The sequence below is a fragment of the Caloenas nicobarica genome, chromosome 4 (genome assembly GCF_036013445.1).
Source record: "Caloenas nicobarica isolate bCalNic1 chromosome 4, bCalNic1.hap1, whole genome shotgun sequence".
Lineage (NCBI taxonomy): Eukaryota > Metazoa > Chordata > Aves > Columbiformes > Columbidae > Caloenas > Caloenas nicobarica.
In genome coordinates this window covers 54,570,878-54,586,036 of record NC_088248.1, presented here as the reverse complement: position 1 = coordinate 54,586,036, position 15,159 = coordinate 54,570,878, and the positions used below count along the sequence as shown (strand labels likewise).

The 15,159-nt window shown below is 46.7% G+C and overlaps 1 protein-coding gene across 2 annotated transcripts; it reads right to left on the bottom strand.

Moving 5' to 3' along the window:
* Positions 1 to 3,083: 3,083 nt before the first annotated feature.
* On the bottom strand, positions 3,084 to 11,102 carry RBM47 (RNA binding motif protein 47). 2 transcript variants are annotated; one of them, XM_065633942.1, is made up of 4 exons: positions 9,959 to 11,102; positions 8,257 to 8,463; positions 3,945 to 4,147; positions 3,084 to 3,532 (listed from the first exon to the last, which is right to left on the bottom strand). In XM_065633942.1, the coding sequence occupies exons 1-4, from the start codon at positions 11,085 to 11,087 to the stop codon at positions 3,290 to 3,292; spliced, it is 1,782 nt and encodes a 593-aa protein (XP_065490014.1). In that variant the 5' UTR covers positions 11,088 to 11,102; the 3' UTR covers positions 3,084 to 3,289. The 2 variants fall into 2 exon arrangements, with proteins under 2 accessions (XP_065490014.1, XP_065490015.1); XM_065633943.1 differs by lacking the exon at positions 8,257 to 8,463 and having other exon boundaries at positions 9,959 to 11,087.
* Between the last annotated feature and the right edge of the window lie 4,057 nt (positions 11,103 to 15,159).

Below are 15,159 nucleotides of genomic sequence, written 5' to 3'. Positions count from 1 at the left end.
GTCTCTTTCTCTTTGGGATTATTCACTAGCACTAGTCCCTAACTCGGTGGCCACTACCTCTCCCATCCCTCCTCTCTGCCTCAGTTTACCTCTGCTCTCTCACACTGCTCTTCTCCCCAGACTTGGCATTTGCAGCACGCTTTCTCTGGGTGGACTTACCCTGAGGAAACAGCCAGGGATTCTGGAGGACGGCAAATACTGCCAAGAGGTGCAGCAGAGCTTTCTGTGTTTCTGCAGGGTAGAGCACACTGAGATGAAAACCGCATATCAGCCCTCAGCACTTCTGCCCTGCAGCAAAGACAAGCAACGGGGCTACAGGGGTTTTGTCCGCTGCGTGGATGGAAAGCGTGGAGAGATGCCAGCTTCAGTTCCTCCATCCACATCCAGGCACTGACTCTAAACTGGACGTGAAAAGAGATTTGGGCAGATCAAGGGTATGCTGTAAGAATGGGGAAATGCCCAGTATGCCTGCTGGGAAGGTCATTGTCCTCCTCACGTGGTGGGACGAGGGAACAAGTGCATCTCCTTTCCCCGCACGAGCCTGCGGGATGCCAGCTGTGGTGCCTCACTCCCCTCCTGCCCAAACACCCTCTGGGAGGGCAGCACAGCCTTGGTGGAGTGGCTAAACCTGGCAGCAGGATGTTGCAATGAAATAACAGTCTCCATTTTTAAAGAATGCTTTATTCACTACATCCTAGAAATGTACCGTAAATTGAGCAAGAACTAAATAAACTCAGAGGCTTCTGACAATAAAGAAAAACAGAGATACAATAAAACAGGTAAAATATCAGCTCTTTTGAGAATAAGGCACACTAGCTTGCTTTTTTTTTTAATATATATATATATATATATTTCTTTGACTAGTTTGTTCTTAACCTAAAGATGTTCACATTTCAAGTTATCAGACTTACCTCAGTAGTAGTGTACATGAAATGGTTTAGAAGCAAGTGTAAAGCACAGGCGGGACGCTCAGCGCGACCCAGCTGCCTGCGTCCCCACGTCCTGCCTGCGTCCCCACGTCCTGCCTGTGTCCCCATGTCCTGCCTGCGTCCCCATGTCCCACTTTCTCCCGTTCCTGCCCTGGTACAGACAGTACCCAACCGGTGGCTGGGGGCACCTTGGGGTTTTCCCTCGTTGGCTCCTTTCTCTCCTTGCCACTTCTGTCAGTGACAGGACCCTCGTCCTGCCAGCGAGGAGATGATGTGTGGGAAGGGAGACATCGACCTCCACCCCTCCTCTGCGGGGTGAACGTGGCTGTGGCAGGGGGCTGGAAAGGGTCTGGAGAGACCCAAACCAGCAGACAGCGTTTTCCAGAGCCCGGGGATGTCTGTGCAGAGCCCACGGATCCGCAGCAGCAGTTAGTGCTGAGCTGTGTGAGGCCTTGGCCACAGGGAGCCCCCATGGAGGAGGCAGCGCCGGCCGACCCAGGGCTTTGCCCAATTCACCTCCTCTTGCCAAAAAACGGGCAGGGCCGCAGGGCTGAGGTCTGGGTGCGCTTTCGAGAGCGCAGTTAGAGACAATAAAAATGTGCCAGGCAGGGGCGCGGAGGGGCAGAGTCCGACCTAATGGTTAACCTCCTCCTCACAGTGCTGTCGCTACGGGTTTGGCGGGGCAAGGGGGAGCTCAGCTTGGCTGAGCAAGAGCACCTGAAAAACAACCGCTCAGTTTTGAGGCAAGGAAAAAAGTGTATTAAAAGGTCACTTTAATAAGGTCACTTAACTGAGCTGGACATGGTCTGGAAGTGGTTCAGTCGTCAAAATATACCCTATATGAAACCCTTTTGGTTGGTACTTGTACCACAAAAAGTAAAGAAACATTGTTTACTCACTCCCTGCTTTGCACCCTGTATCACTGGAGCTGTGTTTGCAGGGCTGATGCACTTCATACAACGGGCAAGGTATTTCTTTATCGTTTTACTGTATTTTACATTCACCGCACTACTAAATAAAAGCCTTTAAACAGGCCACAAAACACTGCAATAATATATTTACTTCTTAATAAAACAAACTTTTTAATAACATCGCAATAAAAGGTTTTTGCTTTGTGGCAAACCACATACCATGTAAATTTGCAACATAAAATGACTCTAAAAATGTATATTAAAAGATATTTACAGGCTCTATGTCTTAAAATCATCGGGTCTAACGCTCCCGCCCCTGATGTGCATGTACAACTCCAGTTGCAGAGAAGGGGAATTAAGCATGGGAGGGAGGCTGGGAGGGAGGCTAGCCCTATTTCAGTAATTCCAGTATTACTACCACCCCTAGTACCTCAGAAATTTCTCACAGAACATGATGGAGCGATGGGTAAGTAACGCTGCGCATCCTCTCGGCAAGAGCGTGCCTGCTCTCACCGACAGCAGCATATATTGTCAGTCACTACAGCATATACTTCAAAGAATAAAATAAAGAGCGTTGAAAAAGAGCCTAGGCTTTATACTGGATAAAGATCTAAGTCAAGACACCTCGTGCGAAATAGCAGCTACTCGTTTCCGCACGTGCTCAGACTACGAGTAGCTTCAATAAATAGAAACTCCAGTTGTTTAGGAAAACTCAGAGCTTTTCCTTAAAGCAAGCCTGCAAATCACACTGTGAAGAGGTTTGTGTGAGGAGGCTTTTTTTTTCTTTTTCTTTCGAACAGGCGATATTAGTTCTGATTTCAAATAAGAACAAGCAGATTGTATTAATGCCAGCACAAAAATGCAGAGGTCTTGCACATTTTTTCAAATTGCACTTTCCAGTATTTTTTTAAATAAGATACTTGTTGTTTTTTTCTTAAAAAACTCTAAGGTATGTATTTTTTAAATATTGAATATATTCTTCAAAATATATTGTTAAAACTTTCCCTAGCTGCTCAAGTGTGCTTTTTAATATATAGCTGATATATTATTAAAGGCACTACAAAATAGACATTTCTGGAGTGCAGAAGTTACTAAAAAATAACCTTCATACCACAAATATATTGAAAATATAACTGCTGAAAAAAAAAAAGACCCTATGCAACCCCACTAGGATGCGTATAAATGCATGTCAGCGGTGGGCTGGATGCATCGAGGTCCTTTAGAAATGTATGAATACAGGCGTGTTAAATTTTAAAAATAGCCTAAAAAAGTTAGTGAAAACTTCAAGCGTAGAAAATATTTCAAACATGTTTTTCTATGACATTCTTCACTTTCTGCATCGGTTTACCGAGCCCAAATGTTTACTCTTTCGCAGCCAATTCTTTCTTCATAAATAGTAAAGTGTTCCTTCAGTGTGTGTTTCTCTGCTGCCCTCCTCCGCCGACAGTCTCAGTACGTCTGGTAGATGTCGTGGATGGGGACCTGGATGGTGGCAGCTGGGAACGCTGGGGGGATGTAGCTGGCGTATCCTCCATAGGCAGCAGCAGCGGCAGCGTTCTTCTGTAGCGTGGCTATCGTCGCCGTCGCTGCGGCGGGTGCTGCAAACGGCACGTAACTTGTCCCGTAAATCCCGGCAGCGGGGATCCGTTGCACGTTGGGAGCCATGGTGTACACCGGCGTGATGGGGCGGCCCTGGGAGGAAAGCGTCTGGTTCAGACCTCAAAAAAAAGTGCTTAAATTGCTGCAGTATCCCATTGCCACCCCCTGAATTGCAAACTCCCTATAAGGGGAGGCGACAACAGGAGGGTAGGTAACGTGTGCCCTGTTAAATGACAGTTATGCCATCATGAAGGGGGTTGCTCCCTCCCTCCTAGATTTGGGTCCCCCATAGCGGGAGAGCAGCTGTCCAAAGTGCACGTGTCTAAGGTCAGATGAACTGCAGGGCTGTTGGGCACCATAACATCCCCAACAGCAGCTCCTGAATGGGAGCAGGGCAAGAGGCCAGGCTTTCCCTCCACCCCGGGCATGCAGAGTGGGACATATGGGAAGCAGGATGTATGGAAAGCGGGATGCATGGGAAGCAGGACTTACGTGCTGAACTCACCTGGAATGGGGGAGGCGTTGAGACAGCTGGTATTACGGCTGCGGCAGCGGCTGCTGCAGCAGCTGCTGCACTGGCTGGGTCCTGCTGAATGGCTATAGGGTTGATGATGTGCTCAACAGTGTGGATTTTGCCGTCTTCCATCATCTTGGCTGGTGGCGCAGCCTGAAACATGGAGTATTGGGCACCGATGGCAGGGATGGCCACTAGGAGAGACAAGACACATCAGGCACATTAGGAGAGGTTCTCCAGGACCTCATCTCAAAGAGCAAGCAGCCCTAAAAAAGAAATTGTTCTTTAGAGAATTCTCCCTTGTGCCAAAATTGGAACACGAAATAATTAGAGCTAAGGTCTTCCAAATGAAGAGAAAATGCTCCAGCCAGAATGACAGCATTCAGAGTTGGTCCGTGCTACAAAATGGAGCTTCATGGCACTGCTTAGGGAGGAAAAGTGCTTTGCTGAACATTTCCAATAGTCAAAATAATTGGACGTGGCTCGGCAACGTGCATTTGCAGCCCAGAAAGCCAGTCATACCCTGGGCTGCATCAAAGGAAGCATGGCCAGCAGGTGGAGAGAGGTGACTCCCCCTCTGCTCCACTCTTGTGAGACCCCACCTGGAGTACTGCATCCAGCTCTGGGTTCCTCAGTACAGAAAAGTCCAGGGACCTGTTGGAGTGAGGCCAGAGGAGGGCCATGAAAATCATCAGAGGGCTGGGACACCTCTTGTATGAGGAAAGGCTGAGAGAGCTGGGGTTGTTCAGCCTGAAGAAGAGAAGGCTCTAGGGAGACCTCATTGCAGCCTTTCTGTACTTAAAAGAGGCTTATAAGAAAGTTGGGAACAGACTTTTTACCAAGGCCTGTAGTGACAGAAGAAGAGATAACAGTTTTAAACTGAGAGTAGATTTAGACTGGATATAAGGAAAAAATTCTTTACTATGAGTGTGATGAGGCACTGGAACAGGTTGCCCAGGGAAGCTGTGGATGCCCCATCCCTGGATGCGTTCAAGGTCAGGTTGGTTGGAATTTTAAGCAACCTGATCTAGTAGTAGGGGTCCCCGCCCATGGCAAGAGAGTTGGAACTAGATGATCTTTGAGGTTCCTTCCAACCCAAACCAGTCTATGATTCCGTGATGCTATGATTTCCATATCTGCCTTATAGTGCACACTTCAGCATTCAGCTCTTGAGCCTTTCAGCAGTAAGGTTATTCACAGGGAAAACAGAGCAAACAGAAAATGATGGTGATGTCATCTATGGGAGGTGCAGCCAGTAATTCAGAAATGAAGCCAAATACGCACATGGAATTTTTTCACTGGGATGAAACTTTGCAGTGTGGAAGTGTTCAGGTCTGCCTGGGGAGAGGACAGGTGCCAGCAAGCAGTACTCTCATTTTGATCCTGGAGACTGCAACAAGGGATCTGGTCTGATACCTTTCAGGAAGAGATGTTTCCATTGCCAGTGGTCTACCATTGTTTCCTGAAGTAGAGACCTCCACCCATGAGCTTTTCCAGTTCACCTTCTACAGCAAGTCCACCTGGTCAGCTCAAACCAGTTTTATCACTGGTTTACATAACCTGGATAATTTCTCACCAATGCAAAGGCAGAGAGCTCACATGATCCATTCTGCAGTAGCTTCTGGCAGAAAAGCAGTAACAAGCAGCTGGAGTGTTGGGGTGACCTCGTAGGAGTTTTCTAACTATTTGCAAAGAAATTACCTTTAAGATTATTCTAAATGGTAGGAAACTTTGCAGAGTTGATACATCTCTACTCCTCCATTCTGGTAATGTGCTTTTTAATAACAGAGGTAAGTCTTGCATGTGGTACCTCTTACTAGATCAGCTGATCTGGTTAGGGAAAACAGAGTGAGTGCTTCTGTGCTCAGAGGCTGTGCTGGAACCATATGAAAGGGGAAGACCCAATAAAGAAATCTGGATCTCAACATGCTTCAAGTGTAGAACTATTTTCAGTAAAGCCTTTGATACTGTCTCTCACAGTATCCTCCTGGACTAGATGTCCAGCATACAGCTGGGTAAACACACAATGCACTGGGTGAGCAATTGGCTGACAGGCCGGGCTCAAAGGGTTCTAGTAAATGGGGTTATGTGGGGCTGGCAACCAGTCACTAGCGGGGTTCCACAGGGATCCATCTTAGGGCCGGCACTTTCAACGTCTTTATAAATGACTTGGTCTCAGGACTTGAGGGATTGCTTAGTAAGTTTGCTGATGACACGAAATTGAGAGGAGCTGTTGACTCTCTCAAGGGCAGAGAGGCCCTGCAGAGGGATATGGACAAATTGGAGAATTGGGCAATCACCAACCGCATGAAGTTCAGCAAGAGCAAGTGCCAGATTTTGCACCTGGGACATGGCAACTCTGGCTGTACATACAGGCTGGGGGATGAGATGCTGGAAAGCAGCTCCACGGAGAGGGATCTCGGGGTTCTGGTTGACAGCAAGTTGGACACGAGACAACAGTGTCCCTGACAGCCAAGAAGGCCAACCATGTCCTGGGGTGCATCCAGCACAGCATTGCCAGCCAGGTGAGGGACGTGATTGTCCTGCTCTGCTCTGCACTGGTGCGGCCTCACCTGGAGCACTGGGTGCAGTTCTGGGCGCCACAGGGTAAAAAGGATATAAAGCTACTAGAGAGTGTCCAGAAGAGGGCTATGAAGTTGGTGAAGGGTTTGGAGATGAAGCCGTATGAGGAGCGGCTGAAGTCACTTGGTTTGTTCAGCCTGGAGAAGAAGAGACTGAAGGGAGACCTCATTGCGGTCTACAGCTTCATCACAAGGGGAGGACGAGGGGCAGGCACCGAACTCTTCTCTTTAGCAGCCAATGAGAGAACCCAAGGGAACGGCAGGCAGATGTACCAGGTGAGGTTTAGGTTGGACATTAGGAAAAGGTTCTTCCCCCAGAGGGTGGTGGAGCACTGGAACAGGCTCCCCAGGGAGGTGTCACAGCCCCAAGCCTGACAGTGTTCAAGAAGAGACTGGACAAGCCCTCAGACACACGGTGTGAACTGTGGGGTTGTCATATGCAGGGACAGGAGTTGGACTTGATGATCCTTGTGAGCCCCTTCCAACTCAGGACATTCTATGATTCAGCTTCAGGCTTTCATTTTGCAGTCAAATGAATTACAGACACCACTAATAGTTGTGCATTTCAAAGCCCACTTTTCAAGCATCCCTTAGTAATAGCTGGAATTCCTGAAGTATCTTTACAAACATGCATAGCGGTAATACTTTCTGATTTTAAGTGGGTAGTTTTCTCAGGAAGTCTGATCTTCCTTTGGAAACAGCTTTAATCTTAACAGCCTTCCTTTGTCTCTAGACCTCTAATCACATCATCTCATCCAGCTGTTACAAAGAACTCTTCACAGCCTTTGTGTGGAGCATGTTTTGGGAAACCACTGCAGCTCTATTATGAAACACCATGTAGGTCCTGCAGTTGGAGAGTGAAATGGGGAGAAGACCCGAGGACTTCTGCAAGAGGACTTGGCCCCGTCATCTGCAAAGACCTTCTTCCTCAGGCTGCTTTTCCATATAAAAATTTCTTCAAACAGGATCCTGAGGAATTGCAGGGCTTCAGCCTTCATCCCATTCACCTGGGAAGAGCAAGGGCTGAATACTCATCTGAGAATGTGGCCGAAAGAGGTGATCCGTGCCCTGGCCCTGGCTCCCTGCAGCCCAGCAGAGCTGAGAGAACCTCCTGCAGGTCACTGTGTGGCTGTGAGCTGGACCCCGAGGGCTCCCTGCATCACTCCTTTCCCCACGCTGCTGATGGTGTTGGAGGATCTCTCCTCAGCCAGGGACTCCCCTGCAGTGGGAAAGCCCCAGGTCCTTTTCCCAGCCTCATAGCACCAGAGAAATATGAGCTGAGCAGGGGAGAGCTCTGACCTGGCTGGAAATCTGGGGTGTGAATCGCCCAGGGTGAAATTAGGAGTGGAAAAAATTAGAAAATAGGAAGATTGCCCTTAGTCACCATGCTCTGGCATACACGACTAGACGGAGAGGAAAGTCTGCTTCCTCCCGAGGATCTACAAAAGGGAACAGGAGGGGTGGGCACAGCTTCAGCCCTTTTTCCTCTGGTCTGAATTGCTCCCAGACATTTGTGTCCCCTTCCCCACTGGGTGCCTCTTGTTTGCAGGAAGCCTGGCCAGGGCCAGGAGGCATCTGGCACAGGGGAGGGCTGAGCCCCAGCCCCGTGGCTGTCTTCACTGCTGTAGCCATGGGCTGGAGGGGTCCACATGTGCCTGACACGGGGTTTGTCATGGGGCTCACCCGTCACCTCTGCTTTCCTCCCCTCATTGCACACTAACCTGCACCAGGCTTGATGGCCACCGGATTGACCGCAGGTAACTCCAAGTTGGGTACCAGCTCGTATCCTTTCTCCTGCTGTTTTCCTTTGCCTTCGTGGTACCTGCTGTAGATGCCGCGGCCAGCGGAGTATCCCCCCAGGTAGGAGCCCCTGGGGCCTGGGGCTCTGCTGCCAGCTGCACCTCGCCCTCTGCCTCGTATGCTGCCTGCTTATGGTAACAACACAGGAGAGGATGGTGAATAATGGAGAGTGACAGCCCCACGGGGAGCACAAACCGCCCCAGACCGAGACCAGGAGGCACGTGCTTAGAAACCGGCTGCTGGAGTTATTTTGATCTGAGTCTTAGTGACTTCACTTATGAAAATAGAAGAGTTTGGCCTTAGAAGCACCCGTTAAGACTACATACATTTCGCTCTTGGTGTTTCTGACCATAGATTAACTTTCTATTTATACTGATGCAACTCTCACGGCCAGTGTTATGGGTATAATGCACTCAGCAGAGAGAGAGAGGCCCCTCCAGAGGTGATACCTCTGCAGGAGGAACAGCTTCTGCTCTCAGCTCTCCTCCAGAGGAGACCAAACCTCTCAGCTGCTGTGGTGGGACCCTCCACAGATGGCCCGAAGTTGTTGGCCTTAAACTAACTTTGTCCCACCGTCACATATGCTTTTACTAGTGTTGTCTGTTTTCTCTGCTCTATTATTAGTAATATGAATATACCCCATCTCCAAAAATATTGCCTTTAATTATCTTAGCATCTCCACACACGTTATAACAGTACTTTGGACACTGTGGCACTAGTGTGTCTATGATGGCCTAACTGAATATTTAGACTGTTAGTTAACTTCTTTGTTGTTCATTGCAAGTACAAATCTGGAAAATGAGAAGAAGCTGAAATTCTTGATCAACAAGAGTTAATATTTCTTGGTTTATGTGGGTGCTCCAAGAATATATTAACGCTAAACTGCCTATTATATGGAAATACACATTAAATTTCAGGAAACTATAATATCTGTAAGTACAGGATACTTGCAATTGTAACACCAGGTTTTTTATGAATAACTGATTTTTGGTTAATTTTTAATGACTGTAACAAATAACTCATTAAGTATATGCAATAAAAGAATTATTTTGCACACACAGGATTCCGTTTGCATGTAGATATCAATCGACATTATAAAGGACATAGCACTACTGTCATTTTAATGCAAAGGACACCTGGAAAGTTCCCAGCTGAGGCTTTCCCTGGCACATCTCCCTTTGGATGATGAGGTCACTATACGCACATCTCCAGGAGAAGGCAAAGGGAGCACTCTTTGTCATGATCTCTGATTCTTAGGTTCTAGATCTTTGGAAGAGGCGTCAGCAACTGACATCTTTGGACTTGCTCAGACTTAGTACAGCACTCATAAAACCCAGATCTCTCTCTTCCCCATCCTATGCTTGGTCCGTTAGCTCATTCTTAACTATATTTTTGATGCCTTCCTCATACTAGCCCATACATTAGCCATTATTTCTAGATAAATACAGGCTGTGTAGTCATAAATGAAAATGAGACCAAATAAAAATATGGCAAAAAGACCTACAGAAGAGTGTTCGAGAAAAAAATGCATAGCACCAGCTGTCCTTTGGCTCAGGCAGACCTTAGGTTGCATCAGCCCAAAACCGAACCTGACCATCACATCCCCTAATTGTGCGTACTAACCTTTCACAAAGTAATCTCTGTTGGGCCCGATCAAGGCATTGTATGGGTATCCATAATACGCTAGTGTATACGGATCACAAGAGTAAACATAATTAGGTTGCTGAGTTACTTCAGGCGTTGCTGTGGCCCCTCCTTTTGCTGCTTTCTGGTAGCGAGTGTATTGCTCCTTGTCTACTGGCTTGGCCAAGGTAACCTCCAGGCATGAGCCTTCCAGTTCAACACCATTAAGGTTGTTCATGGCATGAATAGCATCTTCCCTGGTTGTAAAGTGCACAAAGGCGTAATCACGTATTTTTTTCACCCGCTCTACACAGCCAGGGTTAAACTGCCCAAAGACCTTTTTAATGGTGTCCTCTGTGGTCTCAATCATTAAATTCCTCACATAGAGGATTTTAACAGTCTCCATGACATCTTCATCCACATCTATCTCTGGTTCTGCCCAGTCAACAGCAATTTGGTGTCCCCACAGCTGGATCCTGCCTGGCATGAGTTTCCTCCTGGCCATTGCTGCTGCTCGATGGCTCTCATACTCCACAAAGGCGAAGCCTCTGTTCTTCATCTTGTCTGCGGCACTGGCATACACGATGACATCCAGCACGCCTTCTGTCACCTTGGCAATCTCTTCCAGGATCTCCTCTCTCTTCTTCATCTTGGGAATGCCTCCGATGAAGAGCCGGCAGTTATCCACGCTGCAGCACACACCCAGCAGCCTGCCGGGGCGGATTTCGTAGTTGTTCAGCTCCCTGACGGCACGCTTCGCCTCGTGCTTCTGTGTGTACATCACGAAGGCGTAGCCACGGTTCTTCCCATCAAAGTCCATCATCAGGCGCATTTCATAGATGCGACCAACGGACTCAAACACAGGGACGAGCTCATCTTCATAGACGTCGCGGGGGATTTTGCCCACAAAGACTTCACAGCCGCGAGGGGGATGCAGGCCCTCCCAACCAGGAGGAGGGCCACCATACTTGCGTTGCCCATTCTCCTGGATCATGCTATATCCAGTGCGCTCCATGAGGGCCAGCAGAGCTGCCTCATTGGGTGCACCAGCAACACCTTCAGGAACTTTCGTGGTAGCCACATTGGAGGAATCGTTGCTCATCCTTGCAGTTGAATCCTCAGCGGTCATGGTGCCAAACTCATTCACAGCCTGATAAAAACTGGGCAAAGGAAGAAGGAAGACACTCATTAGAAGCTGTTAGCTACCACAGGAAACCCACCCCTCTCTTTTGTCATCCTGCAGTTGTTTTGCAAGTTCATTTTTCAAACTGGGACTAAGGCTGCAGAAAACCTGATGAATGAGCCATACCAGCCCAAGACTTTATATTGCAGGGGGAGAGCATCCTGGATGTAGGCACAGCCCCTCTTTGAAGGGTGTGTGAGGATCACCTGCCTGTACCACCCCAGCACAGAGAGCTGCTGCCACAGGAGGATGAAGTCACATGAAGGGATGCCACCAAGAACCTCAAAACCTCAAGACCCTAGGGAAACTTGTCTCCTTTCTGAATGGGTAGGAAGGAGCTGGCATGGGACTGGGAAAGGGAAGATGTTGCTATTGAGCTAGTGGTCCCCACCTCCAGAGCCCTCTCCTCCTCCTCAGTCATTACTTGGTTAATCTATCCGCTCCTGAACAGCGCGAGTGCCAGGTGCCATACTTCACAGCGAAAGACGGCGAATGCATGAGAACCGCCAGTCATGGTTCCCGTTTGATAACAACCCCTTGTTCCTCTATGCCTTCACAGTAAGAGTTGAGTAGGAAATAACAAATACACTTCATCATTGGAGGACCCAGTTCTTGCTCTCCCGTGCAAAGGGTGATCTGGCAAGCTTCTGAGTTGCATGATGGGCTTGTCTCTTCCATTATTACAACAGGACTCTGAAAAGACTGAGGAGAATGACTCCTTTATGACAGACGACTTGCTTTAGAGCAATTGGCCAGTACAGACCTGCAAGCCTACAAGGGGAAGGCAAATCTCTGAAACCTCATTCTGCGTTTGTATGCAAGCAGAGGGTGGGAAATGCAGACATACAGAAGGAGATGACCATGCTAACGACTACAACTGCAAGAGCAGGGGGGATTCCTACCTGAGCACAATTAAATAAGACACTGAGACTCTAAGCATAGTTAATTCATTGGCTTTTAAAACTGGAAAGGACCATCAGACCATTTAATATGAGTGATTGCTTATGACACGGACCATTACATTTTATTATTATTGGAACATTGACTCCTATAACATTTATCTGAGTAAATGGTATCTTCCAGAAGGACCTTGGTTTTAAGGCATCAAAGAGCTGTAGACCGTATCACTTCCCTTTATGTCTTGTTTGCTAATCAATCCCTCAGACAAGCAAGTGTGCTGTATTTCTCATGAGAATTTGTCTGACTTTTGCTTCCAGCTAGGATTACTTATTAAACCTTTCTCTGATAGCTTAAAGACTCTTTTAAGACCTCTGCTTTTGCCTTATGGTGATATTTAAGTTGTGTAATCAAGCCACAACTCTGTCTTTTTAATAAAACTTACAGGTTGAACTCCTGAATTCTTTCACAATCAGTCATTTTTTCACCTAAAATTGTTTCTGTGGCTCTTTGACAGCTTTTTCAGTTCTGCTATATACAGGGATGAAGATCATCCCCCTTTCTTTTTCCCATGTCTCTGTATCACCAAGACCTTTTTCTCCACACCTTCTCACTAGCAAACCACGTGGGGTTTTTTTGTCAAATCTACCCCCAAATCCTTTCCAGAAGGAGTACTCGCTGGGATTATTTCCCATGCAGCCAGCATGCCTTGTGTTTGTTACTCCTAAATGCCACATCCTTGTGTTCAGTCCTATTCCAACTGCCTTCTGAGTAGATCTCACCTACTGAGTGCTACACCATTGGCTCCTCCTCGGGTTTTTTTTTGGGGGGGGTGTTTTTTGTTGTTGTTGGTTTTGGTTTTTTTTTTTACAAGTCCATCAGCTTTAGCCTCATTCACCGATTTATTTGCCATGATTTGCATTCATGACCGGTTTGTTGATGGAACTGCCAAAAACCAGTCCCCTGTAGGAAACTCTGCAAACCACTGTAAGAAACACTCAATCTGGGATTGACAAGCTTATTTTCCAAAAATGAAGGACAAAGCTTCAGCTAGATTTATTTATTCTATGTAGTCATGTTATTCAGTGGGACACAGATTTCTCTCTGTCTCACTAGCACCCTGATAGATACCCTTTGTTAGAACTCTTTGGGCATTTTCAGTGCATTGGTTACCATGCAGGCAGGTCTTTCACTAGTACAGTAGGCTCAAGTCTATGGAAACATGGGTGCAAAATTTAGGCATCTAAGTCTGATTTGTATGGTCCACAAAACCCATTTAAATCCTAGTAACCTTAGCACCTCAGATTCTTTTTTCAGTAAAGCTCCTGAGCTGCCCAGAGTTGTGCTGCTCTGTACCCAGAGATGGCCCTGCACCAGTCAGGGGAAACATCGCTGTGCCTGGTTCAGCTCCTAAATGCGTTTGGGATTGGGAAACCAGACCTCTGCACCTTGGACTGTGGTAGGGCCTGATCCCACAGGTGTGTTTGGGCCATGGGTGTTACATGCTGATGCTTCTGAGCCCTCTCAATTTAAAAATATGGAGAGCAGAGGGAGAGGCAGAGAAGACGGAGGGCAGTACTAGTGGTGCTGCTGCCCAGGCAAAACTTTAGAAAACAGTTTCTTTGAAGCCAGGTCTTTCATGGGAGTACATCAGTTTTTGAGAGCTTCTTGCTTTAAAATGTTGATAAATATATTTCTTGCAGATTCCAATGTTCCCCCTTTTTAATGTGTCACAGTCAGGCATTTTTATTTTACTCCTAGGAATTATTTGACATAATTAAAATATTAAGGCAGAGAAAACAGTTTTCATTTTTCACTTGACAATTTGTTCCTGAAAGTGTGACTTCACCTTTCCCTGAATGAAAGCAAAGCTTGTTAAACAAACACTGCTGGGGAATAATCATTACCTTTACATGGGCCACCTGTTGGCAAGTGAATTACTTATCGCCTCAGGTTTGGGTAAGTTTAGAAATGAGTCATCACCATGAGTTTTAGGTCAACTTACAAAATAAAAGTCTCTGTATTCTGTTACCTACAGTGCTCAGTTGCTGGGGCTGTCGTCTAGAAAGCTACAGAATGGGCACAGGAATTGTGGAGAGGGGAGAGATGGAGAAAGGCCTCTCCTGCCCACCAGAAACCAGCTCTTAATTTGGTGGCTGCCCAGGAACTGTCATGTTCTCCAGCACTTTGCATTGCACCAGCAGGACAATTTCCAGTATTGGAACTCGTACCTGAAGCAGCTGCTAAGTGCTGATGGCCACCTTTGCTGCAAACAGTACCATACACCATTTGTGACAGTGAATAATTAAAAATTCTTTGTGAACCTAAAATGCATTTGTGCTCATGTAATTTATTGGGAATCAAGATTCATGATCACGTGTTTATTTTTTTTCCGTGCAGCTCCATAGAGGTGGGTTTCATAAGCATATACTATCTAAGACAATTGTAGAGCCCATGTAATTCTACTTGATGTAGCTAAATATGCACTTAACAACGTTCATTGACACATGACACAATCAACACCTTCCCAAAGTTCAGATATCATCTACCTCGATGAGAAAAAAACGTAGGCATGTCTGGTTTGAAAGCCCTCGCCTCCTGTTGTTACTGCCTTACAAAATGGGCTGCCATAACAACCTAACCTTTTTGTTTCGAAAAGCAATCACTCTCAAGAATTTTTTTAAAAAAATACCTATTTCCAAAGTGTTCAACCCTACTTGTGCATTTTTTTTTAGTCCACCAACTGATTGTGAAACCTTGCTACCACGTGTTGTGGGTGTACACAAGGCATGAGCTAGTACTCTGGGTTTAGTGGCCTTAATAAAGCCAGACTGGTTTCAGTATGTCCACCAAGTGTGATTAATGCTAGAAGAGGCAAAAATTTAAGCTGCATTGAATTGTAGTCACTTGTGAAATGTAAGCACTTGATTTCTAGTCTCTGAGGAGGAAGGTACACCTGATCTTGATGACAAAGTTTCATAAAAGAGAGACAGACAAAAATATTAATTGCTAGCAAGGAAGGTTGAGCTCTGGAGACAACAAAGTTTTAAATTACTGATTATCAAGACAGAAACAAGATCGTGTTCTTTTCTTCTCAGAAAAAGGTAAAGCCTGCTTGATG

Excerpts from the sequence above, each read along its gene's own strand:
- RBM47 (XM_065633942.1), bottom strand. The coding sequence starts at position 11,087 with ATGACCGCTGAGGATTCAACTGCAAGGATGAGCAACGATTCCTCCAAT. Across the intron at positions 8,464-9,958 it reads CAGAGATTACTTTGTGAAAG|CAGGCAGCATACGAGGCAGA; the intron begins GTTAGTACGCAC and ends TGTTACCATAAG. Across the intron at positions 4,148-8,256 it reads GGCCATCAAGCCTGGTGCAG|TGGCCATCCCTGCCATCGGT; the intron begins GTTAGTGTGCAA and ends TGTCTCTCCTAG.